Genomic DNA, 27,319 nt, shown 5'->3' on the forward strand with positions numbered 1-27,319 from the left:
CCACATATATGTCACGTGGCAAATAAAATATTTTTTAATTTTTTTTTAAAAACCTGAATTTTCTCAAAAAAAGAAGGGTAAAGTACAAAAAACTACCTCAACTATTGGGGTCATGACAGTTTCATACCTCATCTTTTAAAATTGACAATGTCATAATGCATCTTACGAATTTGTGACAATGTCATACCTCTATCAATTTTTCTGTTAGTTTTTCTGTTAAATGATAACGTGGCAAGAGACGGGGACCACTTTCTATTAAAAAATTATTAAAAACTAAAAAAAATATTTAATATTTTTTAAATATTAAAATAGTAATTAAAAGTAAAATTAAAAAAAAAAAGGGTAAAGTACAAAAAACTACCTCAACTATTGAGGTCACGACAGTTTCATACCTCATCTTTTAAAATTGACAATGTCATACCGCATCTTACAAATTTGTGACAATGTCATATCTCCGTCAATTTTTCTATTAGTTTTTCTGTTAAGTGCTGTCGTGGCTTGATTTGGGACATACTGACACACCCCGTCCCGAAGGAGGGCATGCTGGCCGTCACGTGAGAGTGACGTAACCATTTGCACAGTTCGGAAGCTTTAAAATATACTACTTCTAAAATGAAACACCCGAAGGTGAGTCCTTATTTGGTCCATTCTGTCAGAACTCCGTTGAATTTCCTCGTAGTCACCACACCTTTGCAAATCTTGAACCTGGAGGGGCGCAAAACAAAGTTGAGTGGGTCAGCAAAACGAACGTATTCAAAACCTTCTTTTCTCTTTTGCATATACTAACCCCTCGCCGTAAAACAAGTATAATTTCCCAGAAAATAACATATATACGTATGTATAGATATGCCAATCATGCTCAAAGATATATCAATCATGCTCAAGAATGTGTCATGTCAAAGCCTCATAATGAAATGTAAGTGCTCAAGCGTAATTCACATCAATAACATATAATCTAGCAGCCGGGAGTCACCTAACGTGACCTGTACGGCTGCATCTAGAGCTCCAATCTCAACTCAATAACTGAATTTGCACACGAGTCGGAACCACCTAACGTGGTCTGTACGACAGGCTGAGTGTAATATATATATATATATGCTCTAGTGCTACGATCACGTGAAGCTGTGCGCTAAATCGCCGGTCACCTACAAGTCGGAACCACCTAATGTGGTCTGTACGACAGGCTTGCACCTAACTTGGATCCAAGGCGAGCATGCGGTGCTGGTGAACATACACGTGAAGGCTGTGCCCTGGCCTCGGGCGGGAGCACTAACACCGGGGGTGCAGATTATGAGCTCTCTAAGCATCTCAAGCTACTACTGAATACAAACATGAATACCACTTACCTGGCACTTACCTGTACGTCCACAGCACCAAATACACATATATAAATGTATGTCACTACTAATGCATGTGATGATAGTATTTCAATCGTAGCTTACCTGGGCCTCCTCAGCACCATGCAACAGTATGCATAATTATGGTAATGCACATATTAAAATATGATGCATAGATGACAGGATATTTAATTCGTATTTCTTTTAAAATACGTCAAGCATACGTATATATATACTGAAAAATAATTGCCCACTCACAGATCACATCGACGTCTCGTAGGTCCCTGAGCCTCCCCTAGATTGGTTACATTCTTCTTCTGTATAATTTTCACCTATACAAACAGTAACCAAATTGACGTTATTTAACGCACATACACCAAACATTTGTCCATAACTTTCTCATACGTTGCTCAATTTGGGTGTATGAATATACCACGGTAATCTACACGACGTCACGAACGCGTGACAATTTTCAGAACTCAATTTGGAGCTCTCACGCGCCCCCATGCGCTGCCCACGCGCGCGTCTTCTTCCTCGCGTCGCCGGACTGGTTTCACCGGCGGTGGGTGTTTTGCCGGAATTTCTGGGTAAACTTCAAAGTGTCATAATTTCTTCATTTCTTAACCATTTTCGACGTACTATATATCAAAATGAAGGTATTGACGAGACGAACACATCCATACCTTCCTCGACCCCTAACTCGCCGTGGATTCGCCGGAAAAAGCCCCGAAAGCTCCGGCCAAACTTTGAACTTGTCGTTCTCCTTGTTCTTACGTCCATTTTTCACGTAATCTATACCAAAATGAAGCCCTAATCATAATCTACCACGTTGGACTAGTTTTATGGCCTAAAAACAACGGAATCAAACTTTTCCAAAAATACGAAAATTCGGCCAAACTTACAGTTCGTGATCCCGACGTCCAAATCCTTCAAATGAAGCACTCCGAGCTTCCTTAGGACCTCACCAAGCTTCCTACAAGCTTCAAAATCCCAGAAAACATCAAGTTTTACGTGTGCATGAACAGTGCACACGCACAGTGAAATTGAAATCCATGTTTTCCGAAGTGAAACTCACCTGAAATTGGTACCATCGTGTTCGTGTGGTCCTCAGGAGTACGATGGTGGTCTTAGATCCTTCGTTGGTATAGTTTTAGGGTGGTTTATGGGTGGTCCGTGTGAGTTCGAAGGAGAGAGAGAACGGAGAGTGAATGAGAGATTTGTGAGGGAGGAGAGAGAGAGAGAGACAAGGCACGGGAATGAGGGAGAGATTTGAGGGAGGTGGGATCCTACCCAATCCCCAAATCATCAAGTTACAACATATTTTACGCCCCTTAGTCCCGTTTAAAGGCATTTTCATAACTTCACGTCCTCGGAATTAAAATTCCGGGACGGGTTGTGACACATACATTCTATTAAAAAATTATTAAAAACTAAAAAACAATTATTTAATATTTTTTAAATATTAAAATAATAATAAAAAGCAGAGAAAAAAAAAAACATCAGTTTGTCCCTCCCCCCTCCTTTCTTCTCCCCATCTTCATTTTCTTCCCCCCACCTGCAAACCCAAAAAAATAAAAAAAATAAAAAAATTTTGAAAACCCAACAACCCCCTGCAAAAGAACAAGAAGAAGAAAGAGGAGGAGGAGGAGGAAGAAGAAGAAGAAGAGGAAAAAAAGGAGGAAGGAAAGAAAAAAAAAAAAAATTCCCCTCTGCCGGCGCGGAAGAAGAAGAAGGGAGAAGGAGAAGGAGGAAGAAGAAGAAGAGGAAGAAAAAATAAAAAACAAATTTGAAAACCCATCAACACCCCCCTACGGAAGAAGAAGAAGGAGAAGGAGAAGGAGAATGAGAAGGAGGAAGAAGAAGGAGAAGAGGAAAAAAAAGAGGAAGGAATATTTTTTTTTTTTTTAAACCATCAACTCCCCTGGGGAAGAAGGAAAAAAAATATTTTTTTTTTGAAAACCCATCAAACCCCAAATCCACCACTTTCATCCATTCTCCACATCCCCTTCCGCATCCATCTTCCACCTTCTTTGCGCACCCATCTTCCTACCGACGAGATCTGGGTTTTTTTTTTTTTTTTTTTCTTTCTAGGTTGCAGGAGGGAGAAGAGTGTGAGTGTGAGTGAGGGTGTGGGTGTGGGTGTGGAAGACAAATTAGAAATTTTTTTTTTTTTTTTTGGTTGGGATTTGCAGGTGGGGGAAGAAGATGAAAATGGGGAGAGAAGAGAGGAGGGAGGAGGGGGGAGGGGAGGGACGAAATGAGAGTTTTTTTATTTATTATTTTTTATGCTTTTTATTATTATTTTAATATTTAAAAAATATTAAATAATTATTTTTTAGTTTTTAATAATTTTTTAATAGAAAGTAGATCACGAATCAAGCCACGTTAGCACTTTACAGAAAAACTAATAGAAAAATTGACGAAGGTATGACATTGTCACAAATTCGTAAGATGCGATATGACATTGTCAATTTTAAAAGATGAGGTATGAAACTGTCGTGACTCCAATAGTTGAGGTAGTTTTTTGTACTTTACATTTTTTTTTTAATTTTACTTTTATTTATTATTTTAATATTTAAAAAATATTAAATATTTTTTTTAGTTTTTAATAATTTTTTAATAGAAAGTGGTCCCAGTCTTTTGCCACGTCAGCATTTAACAGAAAAACTAACAGAAAATTTGACGGAGGTATGACATTATCACAAATTCGTAAGATGCGGTATGATATTGTCAATTTTAAAAGATGAGATATGAAATTGTCATGACCCCAATAGTTGAGGTAGTTTTTTGTACTTTACCCAAAAAAGAAAAAAAAAGGTAAATTACACTTTCATACCTCAGGTTTGGGGTCTATTTCAATTCCTTACAACATCTTCAAAACATTTCACTTTCAAACCTTAAGTACTATTTTATTTCAAAATAATACATCTGTTACATTTTTCATCCATTGATCTGTTAAATGCTAACGTGGCTGCCAAATGTCTGCCACATGGCAAATAATTTTTTTTTTTTTTTTAAAACCTGAATTTTCTCATAAAAAAAAATTGAAACCCACTATCCCTCCCCCACCCCCCCGGCGCCACGCAACCTTCGCCGCCCCCCTCGAGTCAGGATCTCGTGATTTTCAGTATGGGTGCGTTTTGAAAATACTTTGAGGTTGAGATGATTTTTGGACTGGTTTTGTGGTAGATCCACCTAATCTCGGGTGGAATTTTTGTGGGTGATGGGGGATTTTTGGGAGGGGTGATGGGGGATAGGAGAAAGTGAAGGCTCAGGTGGGAGGAACTGGGGCTTTTTTTTATTTTTTATTCCTCCCTCTTCTTCTTCTTCTTCTTCTTGTTGCAGGTTTTTGGGTTCTGGAGTAGGGTTGCTTTTTTTTAGGGGGGGGGGATGAGGGAAGGCATTGGTTTCTTCTTTTTTTTTTTTTTTTTTTTTTTGAGAAAATTCAGGTTTTTTAAAAAAAATTTAAAAAATATTTTATTTGCCACGTGGCAGACATTTGGCAGGCACGTGGCATGTATGTGGCAGCCACGTCAACATTTAACAGATTAATGGATGAAAAATGTAACGAATGTATTATTTTGAAATAAAATAGTACTTAAAGTATGAAAGTGAAATGTTTTAAAGATGTTGTAAGGAATTGAAATAAACCTCAAATATGAGGTATGAAAGTGTAATTTACCCTTTTTTTTTCAATTTTTTTTCTTTTTTTGATAAAATTCAGGTTTTTTAAAAAATATTTTATTTGCCACGTGGCATATACACGTCAGCATTTAACAGATCAATGGATGGAAAATGTAACAGAGGTATTATTTTGAAATAAAATAGTACTTAAGGTATGAAAGTGAAATGTTTTAAAGATATTGTAAGGAATTGAAATAGACCCCAAACTTGAGGTATGAAAGTGTAATTTACCCTTAAAAATTTTCTCTCTTAGTATATGTCATCTCCAATGTCTTTTAGTACTTCACCACTCGTGGACTTCACTGGCCTATTTAACTGACTTTTTTCTATTCCGTCGGTTCGTTGCCGAGTTCCAGCTGAATAACCAACCTGACCGAAATGTGCCTACCTCTACTAGGAACAATCGGTATCTTGTATTCTAGAGTAGGATCTATTCTATAGCATTGGTGTCGGCGTTATCCCCTCTCAAATTCTCAATGTCAATGGTTTCACAGTTCACTTGAGTCATTTGATCCTAATTTGCGGAAGAGGATCCTCTCTGGATCCACTTTGTCATAGCTGATCATTGTGTATCGTGCGATCAGTTTTCGTCAGCTACTATTTTTGTTTAATTTTAAATAAAAAATTCAAAAGATTTCTAACTGCACAATACACGATGAATAGCTAAGATGTAAGAATGCCTAGGATAATCCCTAATTTGTTGAGTCCAAGACCAACAATAAATAAATAAATAGGATAATCCCAATAAAGAAAACAAATAATGGGATAAAGGTAAATGTGGTTATTTCCATGGACAAGGATTGTCTGCCCTCCAACTTTCGATGTCCTCACGTGCTTTCCTGTTTGTGTAGTCACGGTTAAGACACGTCAACATTTTATATTACTATTCATTTTTGTCTTATTATCTCTATAAAAAAATTAATATAAAATGTTGACGTGACTTAAACATGACCACACAAAACAGGAGGGCACCGGAAGTGGGAGGGCAGACAATCCTTGTCCTATTTCTATTAATTAATGAAATCCTTTTTTTCAATCAAAAGATGGTGAAAATATTACTTAGTCTTCTATCACAAAAATTAAAAAAAAAAAAAAAAAGGGCAATAATGTAATTTCACAAGTCCAAATTTTAGTGTTTTTCACAGGTCCAAATTTCACAAATGATGTTAAAAACCTCCAATATTTTAAAAAAATATAAATCAAAAAAATCAAAAACAAAAACCTCCAACTCCTACCACATTCTCTCTCTCTCTCTCTCCCTTTCTCCTTCTCATTTCTAAAAAAATGTATTCATACACACAAAGTGTGTAGGCAAATGCTAGTAAATGTAAAGTCAAGGTAAGAGAGCTTAAACTTGCAAATCAAATTTTGTAAATTATTACTATTGATTAACGTGTTTATTTTTATTTTTTTGAAAACAGAGCATTTAATTTGTAAATTTAATCTATAAATTTAGTGTACTTAATATTATAAATACCAAAACAAAGTCATTCCTCATTTCTAAATTTTCACTTCTACGATTGGCCGATTGGCCTTTCGCTTTCGAATTCCAAGTTCCACCCGCCCACCTCCCTCTGCTATCGATTGGCTCTTAAAGTTTTATATAAATTTATTTATTTATATACATATCACTGTCGTCTTGGCATTCTCTCTTATTTCTCTTGCAAGTTTAGTTTGATTTGATTTAATTTTGAAAGAAGGAGAAGAGGAAAAGCGGAAGAAGATGGTTGCTGCCGCCGATGAGGGAACCACAGGTACAGGTATAACAACGCCGCCGAGGAGGAGCGTGGTTTTCACGTACGGCACCCTAAAGCGGGGGTTTGGGAACCACGCCTTAATGGAGGAGCTGATGAGAAGCGGAGACGCCGTATTCTTGGGCAGCTACCGAACCCAAGAAAACTTTCCGCTGGTGTGCGGGCCCTACCAGGTGCCATTTCTCCTCAACCTGCCAGGATCGGGTGAACGGGTAACGGGGGAGTTGTACGGCGTGTCGAGTGGCGGGCTGGCTCGCATGGATGAGTTGGAGGGCACGAGTCGCGGTCACTACGAGAGGCTGCCCATAAAGCTGGTGGTCCTGGAGGAGGGGGAGGCGGAGGAAGCGGAGGCGTATTTTGCGCACAGCAGCTACGCAAGGGAGCTGTGGATGAAGAACGGGAGGAGGGGTTTGAGCGCGTATTCGGAGAATGAGGCGCGTGGGTACGTGAAGCGCAATGAAAGGCCGCAGCATCTCACCTTTCTCAACCACATTCAACTGTTTGTGTCCGCCGCCTCCGACGAACCATCAGATTCATCGGATCCATTGACTTGCAATGAATTAGACGCATTGAATTTGAATTGAATTGTAATGCTTGCATTTTCCTTTCCTTTTTTTAGTGGTAGTAGTCACTGCATGGACCGGAAATTACTGGATGGTAATTATGTAATATAATAAAAAAGAAAAGTAATATTTAAAATTTAAGTTAAGTGTAAAAAAGGAATATTGATTTAAATAAAATTTTCCTTTGTTTTTCTAAGGCTCATTGGGGAAGACCAAATTGTCACATCCGAACCCGCCGTTACCAAGATATTGTCCGCTTTGGCATTCCCTGGCCCGAAGGCAGGGCTACCGCACGGCTTTGTTCCTGTGGACCGGTACTCAGCCGAAGTCAGCGCCTGCCACCCCTCCGGGTTTGTCCACAAAACGCGTCTTGGTAACCAACAAGGTTGCGAATGGATATATAAGGCCAGGACTCGACCCTCGTGTGGCCGATGTGGGATAGGTTTACCAAGCCTATCCACCCCCCAGTAATTCGTTTGTTTAGTTGCAGACTACAATTATATAATATACACAGGTTATCTTTGAAGAAAATATATGTATCTAATATCCAACATACATTCATTCTACATATACTCCATCTCAAATATTATATGAGCAATAGTGCTCTTATTCTGTCATTCAGTTGTTTTCGGTTGCCCCTACTAGAAGAAATTTCTGGCTCCATCTCTGAGTCACTGGTGCACCTAAGGTTAAGGCATGGCATCGTTGCTTGAAAGGCGTCAACAATATTCTCTCAATTGAATGAATGCGCATTGGCCGGCAAGCATTGGAGTATATATCTTTTGATTCATGTGATTGTATTGTTTCTGTTTCTTCTGCAATCGATTTCTGGTATTAGTACGACGAGTCCTAGTCTCCCCCTCGCTAGCTTCCTCTCGTGTGGATTTTCTACTGGATGGGGCTCCTTGGAAGGAAGCTAAGCTTGAAAAGGGATCCAACCGTCGTCTTCGTTGGTCTTGTTGCTGTTGGATTAGGGGTGAGTACCTGTACCAGTACTATTGTATTCATCCAGTAAAAACTGTAAACAACTAATTAATTAAACGGCCGGCCGACGGCCGTTGAGGGGGCTAGAGCTCAAGGGGCAGCTAGGAGCCTAGGATCATTAGCATCGACAGAAATGAGAGGAAAAGAGGAAACGGAGAAGCATTCGGAATGACTGACTTTATAAAACCGGATGACGATTGTGATCGTAAATCGGATTCTGAGTTGATCAAACTCAACAGCTGGAACGGGTGTTGACTATTGCTCTGAGTGCACTGCTTTGCCCCCTTCATCAATGAAGCCCTTGAAGCCGCAAAATTGGTAAATACTTCACTTTTTTTTCATACAAGTACAAAACCTCGACTACAACAAGCTTTCAAATTAATTCCCCTTCTCTATTGTGCGGCGGACGAACCTTGAAAGGCTCCATGTTTGGATGGCACAAATCGAAGACCGACCTTCCCGTTATAATCGACAAATGGATGAACAAGATGAACTACTAGCTCCTAAATTATTATGGACACAAGGAAAAAATGAACATTGATTTGTTTTGGGATGTCTAGCATCTGAATAAGTAGTGAAATATGCATCACCTAATGTTCACTCGCATCACAATATCCGAATAAAGAGTGTCATACAACATAGATAAGCACAACCAGCACCAGAAATAGATAAAGCGCAACCAGCACCAGAAACTTCGATAAGTAAGCCCCAACTCAACCTAGCTTAGAATCAAGTCACAGCCCTAAGGTTCCTAAAATAATGCAGCATTCTAATCTAGCAAAAAATAACAGAGAAGGATAAATCCTAATCCTACTTTGCAAATAAAGAATACATAAAGAAGACCACATATGGCCAGCTGAAAGAAAACTAGTCAGATGTTATACGACGCTGGGGAGTACAACTAACAACACTAGTAAGGCGATCGAGCACAGGACTATTTTCTAATCTTGACCAAAGCCTTACAGTAAAAAAATACATGCATGCACAGCACAGGACTATTTTAATTGAAGCCAAATAGCCTATCAGCTACATCTTCTGCACTCCAAAAGATCAATCATGTTCATGTGAAACACAATATACTAAATTGTAACTAGGTTCGGCTCACTCAGAAGACATCTGAACCAGGACTTTATCCATTACCAACAAATCTCAAAAGGCTGAAAATCCATTTTATTAATCCTCCAAACTTGTAATCAAAATTATGTTTGAAACGACAGCTTTTGCAAAGTCTGACTACTATAACCAAAGTACTGAAATAAACAACATCCACCAAAAGATTTATGGTGGCAAGACCACATAGTTACACATCCAGTTTTAAACATATATTGATCTCAAAAGATTTAAACCCCATTAATTAGCACCATTGGTAGCTCAAGAGACTGAAACGAATCTCACATGGTAGCTTCCACTTCAGGATCATTTTTTATTGGCACCGTGGGTGCATTGTTCCCACCTCTCAAACGAGAAGACACATTATCAATGGCTGAATTGAGCTGGCTTATTTTTGCATTCAAGGTCTGCCTAGTCTTCTGCTTTCCAGGAAAATGAAAAGTAACCATGAGATTTTTTTTTTTTTTTTTTTTTTTTTTTTTTTTCTTATAGAGAAAAAAAATAGGGAAAAAAAAAACAAGAATAGATTGCATATCCAACAAGTGGGAAAGGCTGGATGTCCAGTTACCTCCAAACCTTCATCGTAATATATAGGTCTTCTTGCCTTCCGGAATCCATATTCATCTTCATTAAGGAGAGATCTTCTAATCTGCACAAGATAAAAGTGAAATCCAGAATCAAAACCCAGATGAAAAAACATATTCGGAATAGTCATCCTATAACTTTAAGGCATGGCTGGATGAGGGTTTTGTAACGATCAAGGGATTAGTCTACAGTAGTAAGAAATGCATTACAAAACATTTGATAGATCGACTGAAAATGCAAAAATATGAGAATTACAAAGCCACTCAACAAATAATTTTCAAAGGACTCCTTTCTAGTAGTCATTTACAAATCTCTCTATCTAATGTTTTGCAGTGCATTTCAAACCCCTTGGTACTAAGAGATCGCTAATCTAAGCACAAGATTAAGGGCCTTTGTGAGAAGGTATGTAGTCAACAGGAATCAAGACCACATAAAGAGCACTACATTTAGACAGATAATAGTAATTTGCGGATAAGGAGCACACATTGCCAATCTTTTCATTCATATAGAGCAGTTTGCATCCTGAAATCAATGGAAGCATGGGAATCTAAAATCTAAACTTAAATTACCAATAATAATAATAATAAAAGTAAGACTGGGCACGTCATCAGACGAAGTTGGAGCACCAAATTTCTGCACTAGAGCATCATTGCAGTGATCTCTTTGCTTGCATCAACAGTATAGTAAATCACATAAAACTACACGGCAAGGATATAAAAGTAACATCCTAAAACAGTCAAATAATGGATTTACTCTATGAAACAGTATTTCTTTCTTCTTTGTTTAGAGTACTACAAAAATAATATTCACCAAAAAAAAAAGGTGTAATCTTACCAATGATTTATTCCAAGGAAGCATGGTAATTAGGAGAATATTAGTCAGTTTTCTTTTGGAAAGCATACAGATTCGACTTCATTAAGCAGGAGTAAAATAGATAGACATCCACGGGTGAGAAAGCGTATATTTAGGTAAATAAATAAATATGATGAACACAAGTAGAACATGATGAATGTTGAAGCTCAGAAGAGTTAGATATGGAAGCACCTGTGGAGCAAAAACGTAAGCCAAAGTCCCAAAGACAGCACCTCCTAACACAAAACCAGCGACGAAATCAGCACCGCCGCCGCCACCTCTACTATCGTCACTGCAGTGCATGTACAATGGAAGCGAATAAAACAGAGAGCAATTGAGAAGTTGGAAAGTGGTTATGATGAATTGGATGAATTTGGTATCGAAACGGAATATTACCTGTACTCGGCACGAACAGTGAAATTGCGACCGGTTCGCAGGTGAATATGTTTCCTTTGGGTTTGGGCCTTGGCCTTGACGCTGCCGTTGCCGTTGGCGGAGGACCACAAAACCTCACGCGCCTTCAGCTGGCATCCGCCGCCTGCACCCATTAAAATAAACATCACTATAACATCAGACTAAACAATACACACACGATATTGTTGTTTGTTTGTTGTATGAATGAATTAAGAATAAGAATCTGCTATTCGAGATTTCCGATTCAGTCACATACCTGAGAATGAGGTGGATAGAGGAGCAAAGCAGATCGCCATTAGAATTTAGAGACACACTCAGAAATTACAGAGAGAGAAGCTGAGGAGGAGGAGGAGAAGGAAAGGCCGATCTAAACTATTTCACTAAAACTGGAAGAAATGGTTGTTATATATTATAGACTGCCTTATAATTTGGATAATACACACCCGAATCATTTAATTTCCCTAATTGCCCCGGTGCTTCGAAACATAGTGAGATTATATTCACATATTTCAAATTACTTCTTCTATACTTTTTTAATTTTTTTAATATTTTCTACACACTATTAACTCTTGATAGAAAAATATTTAAAAAATTAAAAAAATATAGAATAAGTAATTTGATATGTGTAAATATAATCTTCCGATGCATAATTCAACAAGAAGGGCAATACCGAAAGTAAGTAAAGTTTAAAGTTACACGGCAAAGCTAATCTCTAAACTTTGTTGCTTTGGTTCCTCCGCCCCCTTTCGGTCTACCGGCCACGACCTTGGATTATCTCCTCGAACCCCGATTCGGCTTAACTGGATTTTCTTTTTCTTTTTGGTAATTGAAATGATAGAAGTGAGTTTACCTTAGTCTCTCGTTTATAAATTAAAAAGAATATTAATAGACTGTAATATTAGTTAGCTACTAATGCAACGTTTATTGCTCATTTTTTGATAATGCACCTGTTGTGTGTATAGTCCTAGACGTTGGGAACAAATTTTAATTCCTTTTTCTAGAAGGAAATACTAGAAAATAGTAACAAGACAATAACTTTTCTTTTTCTTGTTAAATAAAGAATATATTAACAAGGGCAAATCTCAAAAAGAACAACAAAATAAAACAACGGACTGAGAGGAAAACTCAAAGCACCAGCAAACAAAAGGAAAAACCTGAAAACCAAAGCCTAAGCCACGCACGGGAAGGTAACAAACGTCTTAGAGCCTAAGGAGCAGCAACATTCCAATTATGGAAGACCCCCATGTTAGAGCCTAAGGAGCAGCAACATTCCAATTATGGAAGACCCCCATGTTAAGGTGGAAGGTTTAGCTTTTAAAATATACAATCAACACCAAATCATATTGGTGGTTAACTGAATGACTGAAGTAAGAATTTTTTTACAATTATTAAAGATGCGGTTATTCCGCTCACACCATATACATTATAGTGACTGCTATAGAGAGTTTTCTAACCACCATAAGAAGAAATTTCCCTCACCATTAGGCCACCACATACTCCACAAAAGAAGGCCAAGATGGGTGAACCAGGGAACTCCATAGTCCACATTCCACATCTCATCAACACATGCCGTCAGAGACCTTCACTATAACGGCAGTCGAAGGAAAGGTGAGAGTGTTTGAAAGGTTTTTTTTTTTCTTTTTAATATAAGAAAAGAAGAAAAAAAAAAAAAAAAAAAAAAAAAGAAAAGGTGAGTGAGATAAAGATTACAACGTAGAGTCATACAACACAATTAAGATTGGCAGGAGGAGCAAACTGACCAATGTGATCACGTGTGGTCAGCTTATTCTTCATGGCTAACCACAACACAAAACTCACATGTGGAATAAGCGCACTATGCCACGCCAGGATCCCAAGAAAGTTTAGGAGCACATGCCGGATGCAATTCCACATAGAAGTTGAAGAGAAAATACAATCATTGCTAGGAGCTCAAAAGGAAGAATCCAAAATCTAAGAAGGCACAATGTCGTAATAATCTAATTGAATGAAATGGAAAGTCTGGTTGGTAGTAAACGGCCAACACCACAATGTCGTTGTAATCTGACTGAATGAAAAGGAAAATCGAGTTGGTAGTAAGTCGGGTCGGTAGTTTAGACAAAGACCAGAGGCCAACACCACCTCATTGCCCTAAATGTCTAAGAGAGGGCCATAAGAGTGCCAGTTATCATACCACAGAAAGGTAGACGACCCATCTCCCACTAAAACGAGGCTTAATAAGTTCCTGAAGCTTTAAAATTTTCCTCCGACTCCAAGAGCTAGTAGACGGCACTGTTAGGCTCTGAAAAAACTTGTCTTGAAGGAAATAGGCTTTGATCCATTTAGACAACACATTATCACCCCTATCCACGACAATTTATCAAAATAATTCCCCGATACCTTACCGGACCAAAGAAAGCGGAGAAAAAACTGCTCCAGGAAATAAATTTAGTTTGTGTAGTAAAAAGGAGTTTAAATTTGTTCAACGTTCCAAAGTAAAATTATTAACTGCTTAAATTTGTCTTCCATTGGATTGGACTGGATAGGATCGGATCGACAAATACATCGCAGTACGCAGCGCATCAAAGGACAAAGGACGAAGAAGAAAAATGACGCAAACGCAAGGGCAGACAGAGCAGCAACATCTGGGATCTGGCCACTTTGTTGTCACATCGGCAACACATTGGCTTGCAAATTCCTAATGACTTCTTAAAATTATGGTGGCTTATTTCTCTTTATATACAAACAGCCGTAATAGTAATAGTAATACTACCGCATTCAAATACCAAACATCTAAAAACAGCACAGAAACACTAGAAAAAGTATCGGTAAATCCTATATTTGAGAAAGACCAACGACGCATCCAGGCAAGATCATCAGCCACGACTGCCACATGCATTTCAAACGCAACATAATTTACATAACGCAGCAATTCATCTTCACTTCATTTGTCTGGCAAGCGCCCAAAGAGAAGCAGTGATGTATTCACATGGTGTCTTTCAGGCAGAAGCTGCTCCGGTTTTGAAACAGGTTTCCCAGGTTGTTCCTTGTCTGGGAATGGGAATGAAAGGGAAAGGGAAAGCGACGCAGACACATCATCATCTTTCTCATCCACTACCGCTGCTTCTAAAGGCTCATCTTGGTTGTTGTCTTTCTTGTCTGCTGACCCAACAAAGAAGGGCAGCATTCCCTTATTTTGTGGTTTTGTTTCTCCCCCTAGAGCTAGCTCGAGACTTGGGAACCCTTCGCGAGACTTATCCTCATACCCTGAAGAGAAATTTTTCCACGGCACCGAGTGGTCAACTGGCCCAAAATGATGAACATGCCGTGAATCCAAAGGAAAGAAGTACCTTTCAGTATTTCCCAAGTCCTCTGGAATAACTTTCTCCTCACAGGCTTCAAAGCATCTCTTCTCCTCAACCACAGTGCTTGTACCTCTAGAAGTGCTACAGCTATCAAATCCACTTGAACCAATTTTTGGCTTCTTACTACCAATCTTGGCATCCATCTGTGTAATATTCACCTCATTCCATGGCATTTCTTGACTTGCTGCAGAAGTTGTTCTATCTGAAATAGGTATGTCTGGGTGTTTTCTATCACTAGGCTGACAAGAGTTGACTCTGGCTGCTTCTGGTTCCTTATATCCACGATCTCTCCCCAATTCCCTCTCTTGTTTAAAATCAGCTTTATCCATGTTCACTCTGTCCAGAATCACCTCCTCAACCCCTCTGGTGATACCAACCCTTTTCTTTCTATCTGGAAATCTCTCCTGACCCACACTCCCAGCAACGGCTACCTCTTGATGGGAAACAGGACGAATCTCCACAGAATCAGTGTCTTCCCTTTCAACAGAAGTGACCCAATGCACTTGCCTATTCTCACCTTTGTTAGAGCTATTTGACCCAGTTGTTGGAATAAAAGATTTAATTTCTGTGCCAACTCTGCTCTCTTGAATACAACTTTCCTGCTGCAGAATGCGAGACAATAACCCTTTAGTAAATATACGCAAATCTCAATGTCAAAACAAAACTGACCCAAAATATATCAACATCACAGTACCAACTTTTAAGAAATAAATTTTGACTAGGTAAGTAAGATGAACCATGAGATGAGGGCCAAGCTTAAAATCCCAAACCTTCCTTACAAATTGTCCCTCTATAATACGGTTAATTAGTGGAGTAGAGTACATCACATGACATATCACTCAGCGTGTGAACACATAGCACGGGTATCAATAAACATTCTTAGTCCAATGGATGATCATTGTGGAGTCATGTTCTGTGACATCAGTAATGCCATCTGTACTTCTACACCAAAGTGCAGGTGCTAAGCAAATAAGGATCTTTTGACTAAGAAATAATGTCATTAAGTCTTTTGACCACTGGTGAAAATATATGCATAACGTCATAATCTAAAAACATCTAAAACAGTATAGCAACACTGGTCAAAATTGTTCAGCTTCACATTTTTAAGACTGAAAAGAATGAGAACAAGGCCTGCAATGACCTGATTGATAGCATCAATGAAGTCTAGTTCAGACGTTAGAAAGATACAAGAAAACTGCAAAGCAAAATGCTGAAAGAAATTAAACTCTCAGCATGACACACACACACACACAGATGACATACACCATTATGCACCTTATCAAGCCATATACATTCTGGAAAAGAAGAAAAAATAAAGTTACCAGGCAAGAAGTGATGCATTCAACTCCCTCAGACAAGCCAGTATTGTTTGTTGTGTTGGAATCAAGTCTACAATCCTGTACCACCAAGTTCACTTTTGAACCTGAACGCACCTCTTCAGGATAAGTATCTTTGTTCTCACGATCCTTACTAACTGTGGGGCCCATATGCAGACGCGCCTTGGAAGCACAGGGAACATCACAAGATCTGTCAGAAGGAGAAGATTCATCCATATGCTTAGGTATACATATGTTCTCACTCTCAGACAAAGTCATGGCATCAGTAGGAGCTTTATTGAATGAGTTTCTCGAGCTGGGAACACATGTCTCGGTAAAATCTAAACAATGCACCCTCATTGTCCTGAACACACCCCAAAGGAAAAATAGCATATTCCAACCTGCCAATGACAGAGAACAGATTTCAGCAGACAGTACTGACTCTAGCCTCTAGGTCAGCAAGAACAATGCTATTGCCACAAACAGTTGGCAATAAATAGCAACTACTGCACCAATAACCAAAAATGAGGTCAAACTGAAAGCACTCGAGGACAGGACCAAAAAGGCAAAAACATCAGCAAGACAAAAGAAGCAGCCAATTATTTAAAAGAAGACACCATCATACAGATTACACAACATGAACATTATCCCTATTTCTATATATGCTCCCCAATTACAGGTTCGCAATATCAGCATCAGAACTTATTTATGCATTAAGCAGTTTAAGCCACAACTTGCACACAGCAGAACCGCATCAAACATATTGGCACTGGGTAGAACACCTAACCCAATATAATGAAACTTCAGAATTCCTTACGTTGTGATTTCTCAGGAAGCTGATTGGATGGGAATATCAGAAGTTCAACACCATCAAAATTCCCTTTGAGGGCGAGATCATTCTTGACCATAGCATCCAACAGGCTCTTGTAGTGTCTTTCGTAACTGCATCGAAAATTGAAACAATTGCATAATAGGCAAGAAAAAAATGATTTGGTGAAATAAAGAATTTGAAAATATTAAATGAAAAGAGTATATTTATCACTACCTATCAAGATCTTTGGCAAAGAAATAAAGTGCAATATTATCTTCTTTAGCACCACTTTGATGAAACTGTGATGGCCATACACTCGGGCGAGGAACTTCATTCAGAGGAATTTTGTGCGGAAATTTGTTTACCACTTCAAGGACCTTTGGCGATGCACAAGTTGACAAGTGAGCTTGAACTCCACCACATAAATCCAGAAAATTTCCACCTCTCTGCACTTCAAAACTCCCCCTGCATGAAAATAAGATAAACCTATCTTATAAGACATTTTCAACAAACATACAAAAAGGAAAACAGAAAAAATAACACCAGAAAGAAAAGGAAAGAAAATGTAGAGTATGAAGCAGACAAGATTTGACAACTAATAGAAACCAAGAGAACCATACTGCCAGATGTATTCATATTCTGGAATGGCTGTTGTCTTCACAAGAACAGACATTGCCCCTAAAGCATGATTATGAAAATCTTTCACTGTAGGCTTGCCCTGAGAATGAACAACAGAAAAAGAGTCTGCCACTTTGGAAGGGAACCCAGAATCAATGGGCTGCCCTGTAAGCTGCTTTAAATTATTGACAGTTGTATTATTGTAAGAGTCAGAAGGAGAAGTCCCAAGGATTGCATGACCATCAGGTGACTGCTCTTGAGTAGCTACTTCATAACTTAAGTCCATGTTCGACGTGGACAACTCGTCAGATTGATCGACCACTCTGTTCTTTCTGTATATTTCAGGCTTTCGAAGCAAAGCTGCATGAATAGCATCTTTCAACCTATTACCTCTCTGCATCTCCTCCCTAGAACTTCTAGGAGCACAAGCATCAGTACCAGAAGTTTGTGAAATTCCAGCTCCGCCAAATTCCGTGTTATTACCTCTCTCTTTAAATTTTGGACTAGCTACAACAGCAGGCCTACAGCGAACAGAGCTCTCCCTGGCCTTATCATCCTGATCTGCCATTTCCCCTGATTGTGGTAACACATCTTCTAATGTTCCATCTAAATTAAAGCGTGATGTCTCAACGGTCCCAGAATAGCTGGATAAGGATTCATCCTTAGAGCTAACCTGGTTTGACCTTTGTTCAGAAGCAGAACTAGACATTCCATTCATAGATGAACCTCCACCTGCAATGGAAAACACATGGTGATACTTTAGATTATTAACACCACCTTGTCCAAGATACATAAACATCAAACTATACAAAGAAACATAAATGTATGACACAACCACGAGCTTGAAGAACACAAGTACAGAAATTGCCCAATTTCACCATCAAGAAGGAATAGACTTACCTGAAGCAACTTGAGCGTCAACACCTTTACGAGTAAGATTAGATTTTGATGAAGTACTTAATTTTCCATCAGGCAGTGCAACCTTTGGCTCTCGATTGCTCACAGATGAAAGCAAACTAGTCTCACCACGAGATGCAAGGTCACTCTTAGGAGTTGAGAAAATAGGACTAGCTGTTATCAAATTAGCCTTGGGGCGGTCTAGTTTGGACAAATTTTTTCTTTCAACTGTGCTCCACTCTTTTGCTTGTTTCAATCCTTTAAGATCTGGAACATGGCTAAATTTTGACGAGAGCATTTTAACTTTTGTTTCAGACACATTTGAACGCCCTGAGCTAGCAGATTTGAAAGACATAGATCTGCCCATCATTCTGGACACCACCCTCTCCTTCATATCAAGGGAAGCATGTTCTTTAGACCCCTTTTGCTTTTGAGGAACAACTTCATCTACAAGTTTGACTTTTGGTTTAGAGATTAAGGTGTTGAACGAATTTGACTTTGAAAATGTACCTGCAGACAGAAATACGATGAACTGTTGTTCTTTCTTAATATAGAACTCTCAAAAATGTTAAAAATGAGAAACAAGAACCCCACGAGACATCAGAAAGCAAAAGAGTTGCTATACAATAAAAAGAGGGGTAGAGATGGAGCATGAAACATGTGACCTGCATCAACAACTACTCACCCTTGGCCCGTAAACCGTTTGAAGGAGAACGTGCAGTTTCTGATATATCATTAGTAGACTGAGAAATCGGATAAGCTGACCTCAACCTGTCCTTATCTAAGCTTTTGAATGAAGATTCGCGTGATAAAGCACCCATTCTCTTAGGGCTAGATGCTTTTGGTGATCCCACACGCATTTCAAGAGCCTGCCTTTTCACAGAAGGAGCCATTTCTACGCTTTCTGCAAGTCTCTTGTTAGAGATTTGTGTACTTGTAATCACTTTCTCCATTCTTTTCACCTCCACATCTGAACCTTTAGAATTCAAATACAGAAAAGAAAAAAATTAGTGCGTTTCACAACTAAATAACAGCACATTAGCATGTGTTAACTAATATAATTCAATCTGCTTTACCTTGCTTCTGGTTATCGGTTTCCTCGGCAAACTTGCATTCCTCACACAGCCATGGACCTTTAGGAACTCTCCGAAGCATTTTTCGCATACAATAGCTGTTTTCAGCAATAATAATGTTTAAGAAATTTTTTATCAAAAGCATGAGAACAAAATAAAATATCACAAGAAAAATCCTGACATCAAAAATAAGATGAAAGACTATTACATGTGTTCTGCACCATCGCTGCACCTACTACACATGGCAAGCATATCTTCGCGGCCTGCATCCCCACAAATATCACATACTTTTACCTGTTTATGACCCCAAAAGAAAAGGCAACAGTTTTTAGTTTTTCAGCTCAAAAATGAAGAAGCCAATACAGGAAAGGAGAAGCTATAAAGCATGTCACTTACAAATAAAAATAACAAAAGATAAAACAAAAACGTTCACAAAGCCTCCACAAGGAGCCAATAACAAAAATGGATAGACAACCCCTCCTTACCCTTAACATGATGCAACTATCTAAAGTCTACTATCTCTAACATAAAGCATAAGATAATTAGGCCACAATATAGTAGAATACATCACGCATACCCCTCCTAACGAGCACTGATCCACTGGGGTAACATCCTTCAAATTAAAATGTGAAGTACTAGCGCAAAAATAGAAAACATTTAACAATCTCTTAACAAATATCAGGGGATGTTTTCTTAATGTCACTGAAAAAAGCTGCAAATACTTGTTATCTCTATATTATCTCTGAAATCTGCTAATCAACATTAGGCTTAATCATAAAATTAAGTGACAATGACAACATAAATCAAGAAGCTTATATTTACAGACCTTCGGAGCTAACTACTAGCAAGAAAATATCATTTTATATGAAACCATATAGGGAGACACGTGAAGCCAGAAAAAAATTAAGGGGGAAGAAACACAAAGAACAAATAGCAAACAAATCATGCATTCAAATTTTATGGGGGATGGAACTCACATCATGCTCCACAATGTCCGATTCATCACTGTCATCCCCAGATGCAGATTGCAAGGGCTGCATGTCAGCTACTTCAACCAACTCACTAGGCTTAACATCTTTCTTACCGTGATCCAAACTCTTTGAAGCATCATCTTTTGGGTCTTGTCCATTACTCTCTACTTCTGTCTTTGGACATAATTTTGTAGGGACCACTAAACTTTTATAAGAAACAACTTTCTGGCCAACAATAATATCCGACTTATTCTTAAATGATGAATCCACATGTCCAAAAAATTCTGGCAGTTTTCCCTGCATATGGGAAGATGTATCCTTTCCTAAATCAGTTAAAAATTGCATTAAAGGAAAGAGATGTACCAATTCGTGAGTAAAAGCAAGAGGTTGCACCTTTTCTGTGCTATCACCAGAATCTCCAGCTTTTACTGTGTCCGACATGACTGACTTATGTGCCTTTCCAGAAGCTAAACTACAAGACAAATTCTTCCATTCTACATTCCTGTTATGGTTACTGACTGCTTGATTTGCATCATTGGCTCTACTTATACATGAAATGTTATCATCATGGACTTCAACAGATGTATCAGAAGACCTCATGGTTGCTTTGCTTTCAGCATTTTCAGACAAAGAATCATGACTTGAATTAACACTAAGCAGGTTACTAGTCTCACTGGTGGTATGTTGTAAACTGTCACATGCTTTTCTCTTAAAAGAAGATGAAGCATCTCCCACATTGATAGAATATTGACTAGCCGCATTAACACGACAGGTTTCATCAGAAAATTCATCAGCCTTTGACCCCATAAATGATCTATTAAGATGCAGACAAGATGAACAGGGAGCAGAGCACACTTTACAAGCACCACACTCGCCACTAATATGAACTTTCCCACCTATGGAATGCTTACCAAACGCTTTTACAGATTGAGATGACACCTAATAAATACAAAGAACCAAGTTAGTAGTGGCAGCAATACATAAATTAACAATGGAGGATTAAAAAGATATAGGAAAATCCTGACTTCGCAGCATTGAACGTATGAGAGCATGGGAAACATAAACATCAAATAAAATCCCACACCCAATGTCACTCTCAGCTTAAGGGAGTAAGGAAAAAAAACATATGCAGGAAGATGCATGTGAGAATCTCTTCAACTGGCCTGTTATATTCCCATGAATGAAAATTACTAAACTTGGAATTTGGAACAAGGAGAGAACTTTCAAATTGACATACAACAATTCCCTTGTTTGAATTTATAATAAACAAAGAGATAAACAATTTGAAGTTCATAATTTCCACCTAAATAGCTGTAATTTCTGAAATTCCAAAAGAGTGAGTAATTTAAGAAAAAACAACTATGTACACCACCACCTCCACTACCTCGTCATCACCACCATCAGTGCCACGCTGAACACATCTACCAAACACCACCCCACATTTACAGATTGGTGCCTATAAAAGAACAAACATAAAATTCCGTCTTTAAATCCCATTACACTTTAGGTTAGCCAAACAAGACTTGACAAATTCTACAACGGCCAATTCCATCATTTTAAGTTGTATCATTTTGGAATTCCTCAGTAAATTCCTCCAATGTTCCTAAAATCTGAATTTAATCATCCATTACAACGCACTCCAAATCAGCGAGAAATGGCTAGAGTGAAATTATTTCTACCTGAATGATCGCCGGATGGTCAACAAAAAACCCGAAGTTTAATAGCCTATTTTCTTTGAAATAAGGGCTACTGCATGATATAGGAAAAGAAAAAACTGAAAATAAATAAAGGAAAAGAAAACTGAAAATAAACAAAGAAGAAAGAAGGCAAATTACCGAGAGTCATCTCACCATAGTCCTCTGAATATCATGATCAACACTTCAACAGGCCGGCCTTTGCATGCGATCACTACCTCTCCAGACTCCAGACTCCAAATTTCAGATTCCAGACTGAAGCGATATAACCAGAATTACATTAAGCCCAATCTACGGTACCCAATAATACAGTACGGACTCCAATCACTGCATGAAAAGTAAATCAATTTAGAGAGAGACTAATGCAGCAGTGAAGATGCAAACCAAACGCAAATTAAATAATTAAAGAGGAGTTTTTATCAGGACCCATAAACCCAAACAATGAAATCCTAAATTCCCAATACAAAGCCATCGCCCATTGCCAATCAATCCAATTATCAATTCAGCGAATAATCCGATCATACAAAACAAAATCAAGTAATCAAATCAAAAGACAAGAGAAGAGAAGCAAGTCGGTTAGCAATTACGCGCCTCTGATTTCATAACTCCCCCTTCCTCCCTTCCTTCCAACCTTCGTTCGCCGAGGCAATCGTCCGTCCAAGTCCCAACCCCTAGTCTAATCTAATCGAAACCCCAAACAAACACTCGGTATTGCAATGTCCTTTGCGATGCTGCCGCACGATTCAATTAAAGCCCTAACTTTCCCAGCATATGACATTCAAATCAACTCTCAGACAGAACCACATAACCATCTACTCTAACCACACACAATCTCATTCATACATATAATAATGTTTTTGTAAATACAATAATACACGCATATGCATACTTATATATAGATGACATGGATAGACACAAATAAAAAAAATTAAAATCATCCAATCATAAATAAGTTAATGAACATAACTAACACTTGGTGGTGACAAAAAAATACACCGCATATATATAGGAGGCGGTGGATCAAGTGGCAAAAATTTTGACAAAAGATAGTGTTATTCATAGGGGTGCAATTTAGGTTGGGCCAATCCGAACCCGACAATGTCTAATTCGACTTTAAATCCGAACAAGCGAGTTTTTTTTTTTGTTATAACCCGCCCTAACCCAACCCAATTTCAACCCGTTCATTGATTAGGTTGAGTTGGACTGACCATTTTCCCGTCCAATCCCAACCAAACTCAACCCGACTAACTAAACCCAATCTAACCAAATTGTAACTTATACTATACCCAACTGAGCCAAGTCCAAAAACCAACGCCCTTTCTAATATTTTTTTTAATAAATTACATTTTATAATTACTTAAGTTTTTAGGAAATAAGAGACTTTGATTAGTCACACATATTCGTAGTCTCTAAATCCTAAAGCTGTATAGTAAATTGATTTATGAAATTTAATTTAGTTAGCTTTGATGCTACTTGGCTTAATTTTTTTTAGGAATTCTTGGAAACTAAGTTGTTACAAAATTAAACTTGAAAAAATTGGGCAACTCGAACTCAACCTAAGTAAACTCTAACCCAATTAAACCCGAGCCCAAATGAACCCGAATGAAACCCAACTCGAACCCAACTCCAAATTGTAAAAGTTAGGTTAGGATTCGGTTGACCTTACAACCCGCCCAACCCGTTCAACCCGCCCGAGTTGCACCCCTAGTTATTCAACATCCATTTTTACCTCTCTACACAATCCTATTAATTTGTCCTTTGATTTTCTTCAATTCATTTGATCCGACGGTTGAAATTTAAGAGAACACGTGAGAGGTAAGAATGAGCATGTGAATAGCACTATCATTTAACAAATATTTTTACACTCCTTTATCATTAAATTTTACAATATTTAACAATCTTCATTAATTTAGAAGTGATGTGAAGACTTTTAAACATTATAGATTACAACTAATAAGAAAAACACTAATTTAAATTAAAAAATAACTAATATAATTAAATTCAAATATCTAATTTAAATTGGTGTTCTTCTTAGGAGAAATTACACATAAAGTATACTTTTATTACTTAATCTTATTTTAAGACAACACTTTTTTAACATTTCTTAGAGGACAAAAGGTAATATATGTAAAACATGACATTATTAGTCTTTTTTTTTTTTTTTTCTCTAGAGTGTAAGCTACAAAAATACCCTTTATAGTGGTAAAGTCTTTTCACACTTTCATCTCTTCATTTGTTACTCCTTTGTCTCTATCTTTCTTCAAGAAATATTAGGCCGAACAAAGCAAAGCTTGAAATATTGTCAATCGGCAATTTGCCTTTTGATCCAGTTCAAATTCGTTCTGATTTCTCTATTTTTTTTTTTATTTTCATTAATTCAACTTCGGGGTCGTGTTGCAAGTACAAATTCCTAAATTTTTGTATTTTACTTTCTTCCTCACTTTCTAGGCAGCCAAACAGAGGACAAACAAAAACCAGAAATGAGAAGCAAAATGCCCATATGGATGAGCAATCAAGAAGCCCTTAAAGGAGTCACAGGGAAAGGGGCAAACACTGAATTGAAGCATGACAAACTTCTCTGTCGAGTCTTTGACCTTGAAGTAACAGACGTCGACGTGGTTGAACTGATTTTGCAAAAATAGTCGAGGACGGGTTGAATTGATTATGCAAAAATGGTCGAAGACGGCTTGAGCTGATTCTTGAAAAATGGTCGATGATGGGTTGAACTGATTCTGCAAAAATGGTCGAGGATATGTTGAACATATTCTACAAAAATGATTGAGAATGTGTTGAACTTATTGTACAAAAATGGTGGATAACTGATTGAACTGATTATGCAAAAATGGTCGAGGATGATTTGAACTGATTCTACAAAAATGATCGAGGGCAGGTTGAACTATTCTGCAAAAATGGTCAATGACTGATTGATTTGATTCTGCAAAAATGGTCAATAACGGATTAAACTGATTCTAATAGTAGAGGATACAAACTGATCCTACATATAGTTTCAAAACTGAGTTTATAGAAATAGTTGAGGATGAGTTAAGCTTATGGTACATATTAATTTTGGTGGAGTTAGTGAGGGTTGGGTTCTATTAACAGCTCTGATATTTGAAAACATTGTTTCCATGTTTTTAGGCTGAGCTTAGTTGATCCTACGTATGCTTAAAAACTAGTGAGGTTCCTTGACATAATATAAAAGCACTATTTTGGTTCCTACTAAACACCAAACTACTTCTTTACTACTGACATAAGCTCTACTAAATAAAAGCGCTTTATAAAGAAATACTTTTTTTTTTCAAGAAGTTCTTTCAAGTGCTTTTTCTTTTAAATTTTTTTCTTTTTAAATAATAATTCCAACATATGTATATTTAAAGTACTTCTAGAGCAATCTCAAACTGCCATAATTCTCAGGAACATGAAGGTTGATCCCAAAACACTATTTGTTGATTCCAATTCAAGCGTCAGAAAACTTGAACAACTATATATATAAAAAAAAAAAAGTTTAATTAGAATTTGGAGGCTCCATTTTTTCTTTAAAATAGTTCCTACTTTATGTGAAGGGGAACTAGGCTAAACCAAACGAAGTGCTAACTACAGCTAAGAAATTAAGAATCAAATCAACATAAATATTTATAAGTTTTTATCATTAATGCGAGTTTTTGCTTAAATCTCTTACTTATCAACACAAATGAAGAGCCTAAGAGCATATTTAATGGCCTAGGCAAATTGATCATGTTGACTCAAAATTGAATTAACAACTTTTAGCCCAACAAACTTTGCCTAGTCAAATTGAGCTTAGGCACCTTGAGAGACCAACCTAGTCCCAGCCCAAGCCTCGGGCAACGTGGAACTCACTTAGGTCATTTCCAACCGAAGAAGGGCCAGATGGCTCGTTTTAGCCCTATAGGCATCCAAGAAATTAATATTTTAATGAACATTGCCAAACCATATTTCTTACCATCTCCAACCGAGGGTAGGCCAAATATAGCCCTGTGACAAAAAACCATCTCCAACCGAGGAGGCCAAAGGGTCATAGGCCAAACATAATCTATTATTTTAATTGAATTAATATGGTTACTTAAATTAAACTACGTTAATAATTTTTCGAGATGTAATCTCAATAATTTTTTTTATAGGATTTCGAGTGACACGTGTCAATAGGGTCATTAGATTGCATGCATTGGCAATGGAAATGGAAGTGGAAGAATTGTCTCATTGGATGGCAATGAGGCTTTAGCGGAATGTCGAGAAAGGCAACTATTGTGTTAGAGGCGGTTGCCTCGTTTGACACATGGATCTAGCATGCTTTCTTTGGAGTCCCTGGATCCCAAAATGACATTACAGTTCTTGGGCGTTCACCCCTCTTCAATAACATGATGGAGGGTAAATCACCTCAACTTGACCACTACATCAACGACCATCAATACAATATGGGGTATTACTTGGCAGATGACATCTACCCAAAGTGGGCGACACTTGTTCAAGCAATTCCAAACCCTGTGGATGACGTCCAAAAGTGGTTTACCTTACACCAAGGGGCATACCGGAAAGATGTTGAGAGAGTTTTCGGTATTCTACAAGCATGGTGGAAGATCATCAAGGAATTGGCAAGAGGGTGAAATTGAGGTAAATTGAACTCCATCATCATGTCGTGCATCATATTACACAACATGATTGTGGAAGATGAGCGCAATGACTATATTGATGGAGAATCTGATGATGACAACCAAGATGATCCAAATAGGTCAAGGAGGGCTCGTGCAAAAATATATGATGAGCCTAATTTGCCCTTCGATCCAAGAACTGGTAATATCTCGTTAAACAAGTACATGAGACGCAATAGGATAATACGCTCGTGTGTCACAAACAAGTACCTACAGCAGGATCTTATTGCACATCTTTGGGCCAAAAGAAGCATGGAGTAGACATTTAAGTTTTATGTTGTTAAATGTTTTTTTTTAATGTTGTTTAAGTTTAATGTTATTTAATGTTGTTTAATGGCTTAAGTAGTTACAGGGAAGAAAAAAAAAATTAGATTTTTAATTTTTTTTTTTAAATTTGGAAAAAATAAAAAAAAATTCAAATCCAATGGCTAGCTAGCGTCAGCTAGTAGCCGTTGGGCTTCAAAATTTTGGACCGGCCCAGGCTGGCTGGTTGGCTAGTTTGGGCCAGCATGTTGGCCCGATTATGCAATTGTGGCCCAATGGGGCCCACGAGCCCTTTGGCCTAACCTTCGGTTGGAGACGGTTTTCATGTCATTTCGGGCTATTTTTGGTCTTATAGCCCTTTGGCTGGATCGGTTGGAAATAACC

The 27,319-nt window shown here is 37.9% G+C and overlaps 3 protein-coding genes across 7 annotated transcripts; 1 reads left to right on the forward strand and 2 right to left on the reverse strand.

Moving 5' to 3' along the window:
• Positions 1-6,554: 6,554 nt before the first annotated feature.
• LOC137733186 (putative gamma-glutamylcyclotransferase At3g02910) lies at positions 6,555-7,489 on the forward strand. The gene has a single exon (XM_068472344.1). The coding sequence runs from the start codon at positions 6,745-6,747 to the stop codon at positions 7,357-7,359; it is 615 nt and encodes a 204-aa protein (XP_068328445.1). The 5' UTR covers positions 6,555-6,744; the 3' UTR covers positions 7,360-7,489.
• A 1,988-nt stretch (positions 7,490-9,477) lies between these two features.
• On the reverse strand, positions 9,478-11,674 carry LOC137734832 (uncharacterized). The gene is made up of 5 exons (XM_068474128.1): positions 11,540-11,674; positions 11,266-11,407; positions 11,062-11,161; positions 10,001-10,081; positions 9,478-9,851 (listed from the first exon to the last, which is right to left on the reverse strand). The coding sequence occupies exons 1-5, from the start codon at positions 11,577-11,579 to the stop codon at positions 9,714-9,716; spliced, it is 501 nt and encodes a 166-aa protein (XP_068330229.1). The 5' UTR covers positions 11,580-11,674; the 3' UTR covers positions 9,478-9,713.
• Positions 11,675-13,942: 2,268 nt separating this feature from the next.
• LOC137733615 (ASI1-immunoprecipitated protein 2-like) lies at positions 13,943-22,897 on the reverse strand. Of its 5 annotated transcripts, XM_068472748.1 has the most exons (15): positions 22,596-22,897; positions 22,161-22,331; positions 21,990-22,059; positions 21,695-21,766; positions 20,704-21,249; positions 20,317-20,607; positions 19,548-19,633; positions 19,343-19,437; positions 18,952-19,242; positions 18,270-18,776; positions 17,372-18,101; positions 16,986-17,216; positions 16,758-16,882; positions 15,947-16,341; positions 13,943-15,226 (listed from the first exon to the last, which is right to left on the reverse strand). In XM_068472748.1, the coding sequence occupies exons 2-15, from the start codon at positions 22,178-22,180 to the stop codon at positions 14,204-14,206; spliced, it is 4,482 nt and encodes a 1,493-aa protein (XP_068328849.1). In that variant the 5' UTR covers positions 22,181-22,331; positions 22,596-22,897; the 3' UTR covers positions 13,943-14,203. The 5 variants fall into 5 exon arrangements, with proteins under 5 accessions (XP_068328849.1, XP_068328850.1, XP_068328852.1 ...); XM_068472749.1 differs by lacking the exon at positions 21,990-22,059 and having other exon boundaries at positions 22,596-22,892; XM_068472751.1 differs by lacking the exon at positions 21,990-22,059 and having other exon boundaries at positions 22,146-22,331; positions 22,596-22,886.
• Between the last annotated feature and the right edge of the window lie 4,422 nt (positions 22,898-27,319).

Source organism: Pyrus communis, chromosome 5 (genome assembly GCF_963583255.1).
Source record: "Pyrus communis chromosome 5, drPyrComm1.1, whole genome shotgun sequence".
Classification (NCBI taxonomy): domain Eukaryota; kingdom Viridiplantae; phylum Streptophyta; class Magnoliopsida; order Rosales; family Rosaceae; genus Pyrus; species Pyrus communis.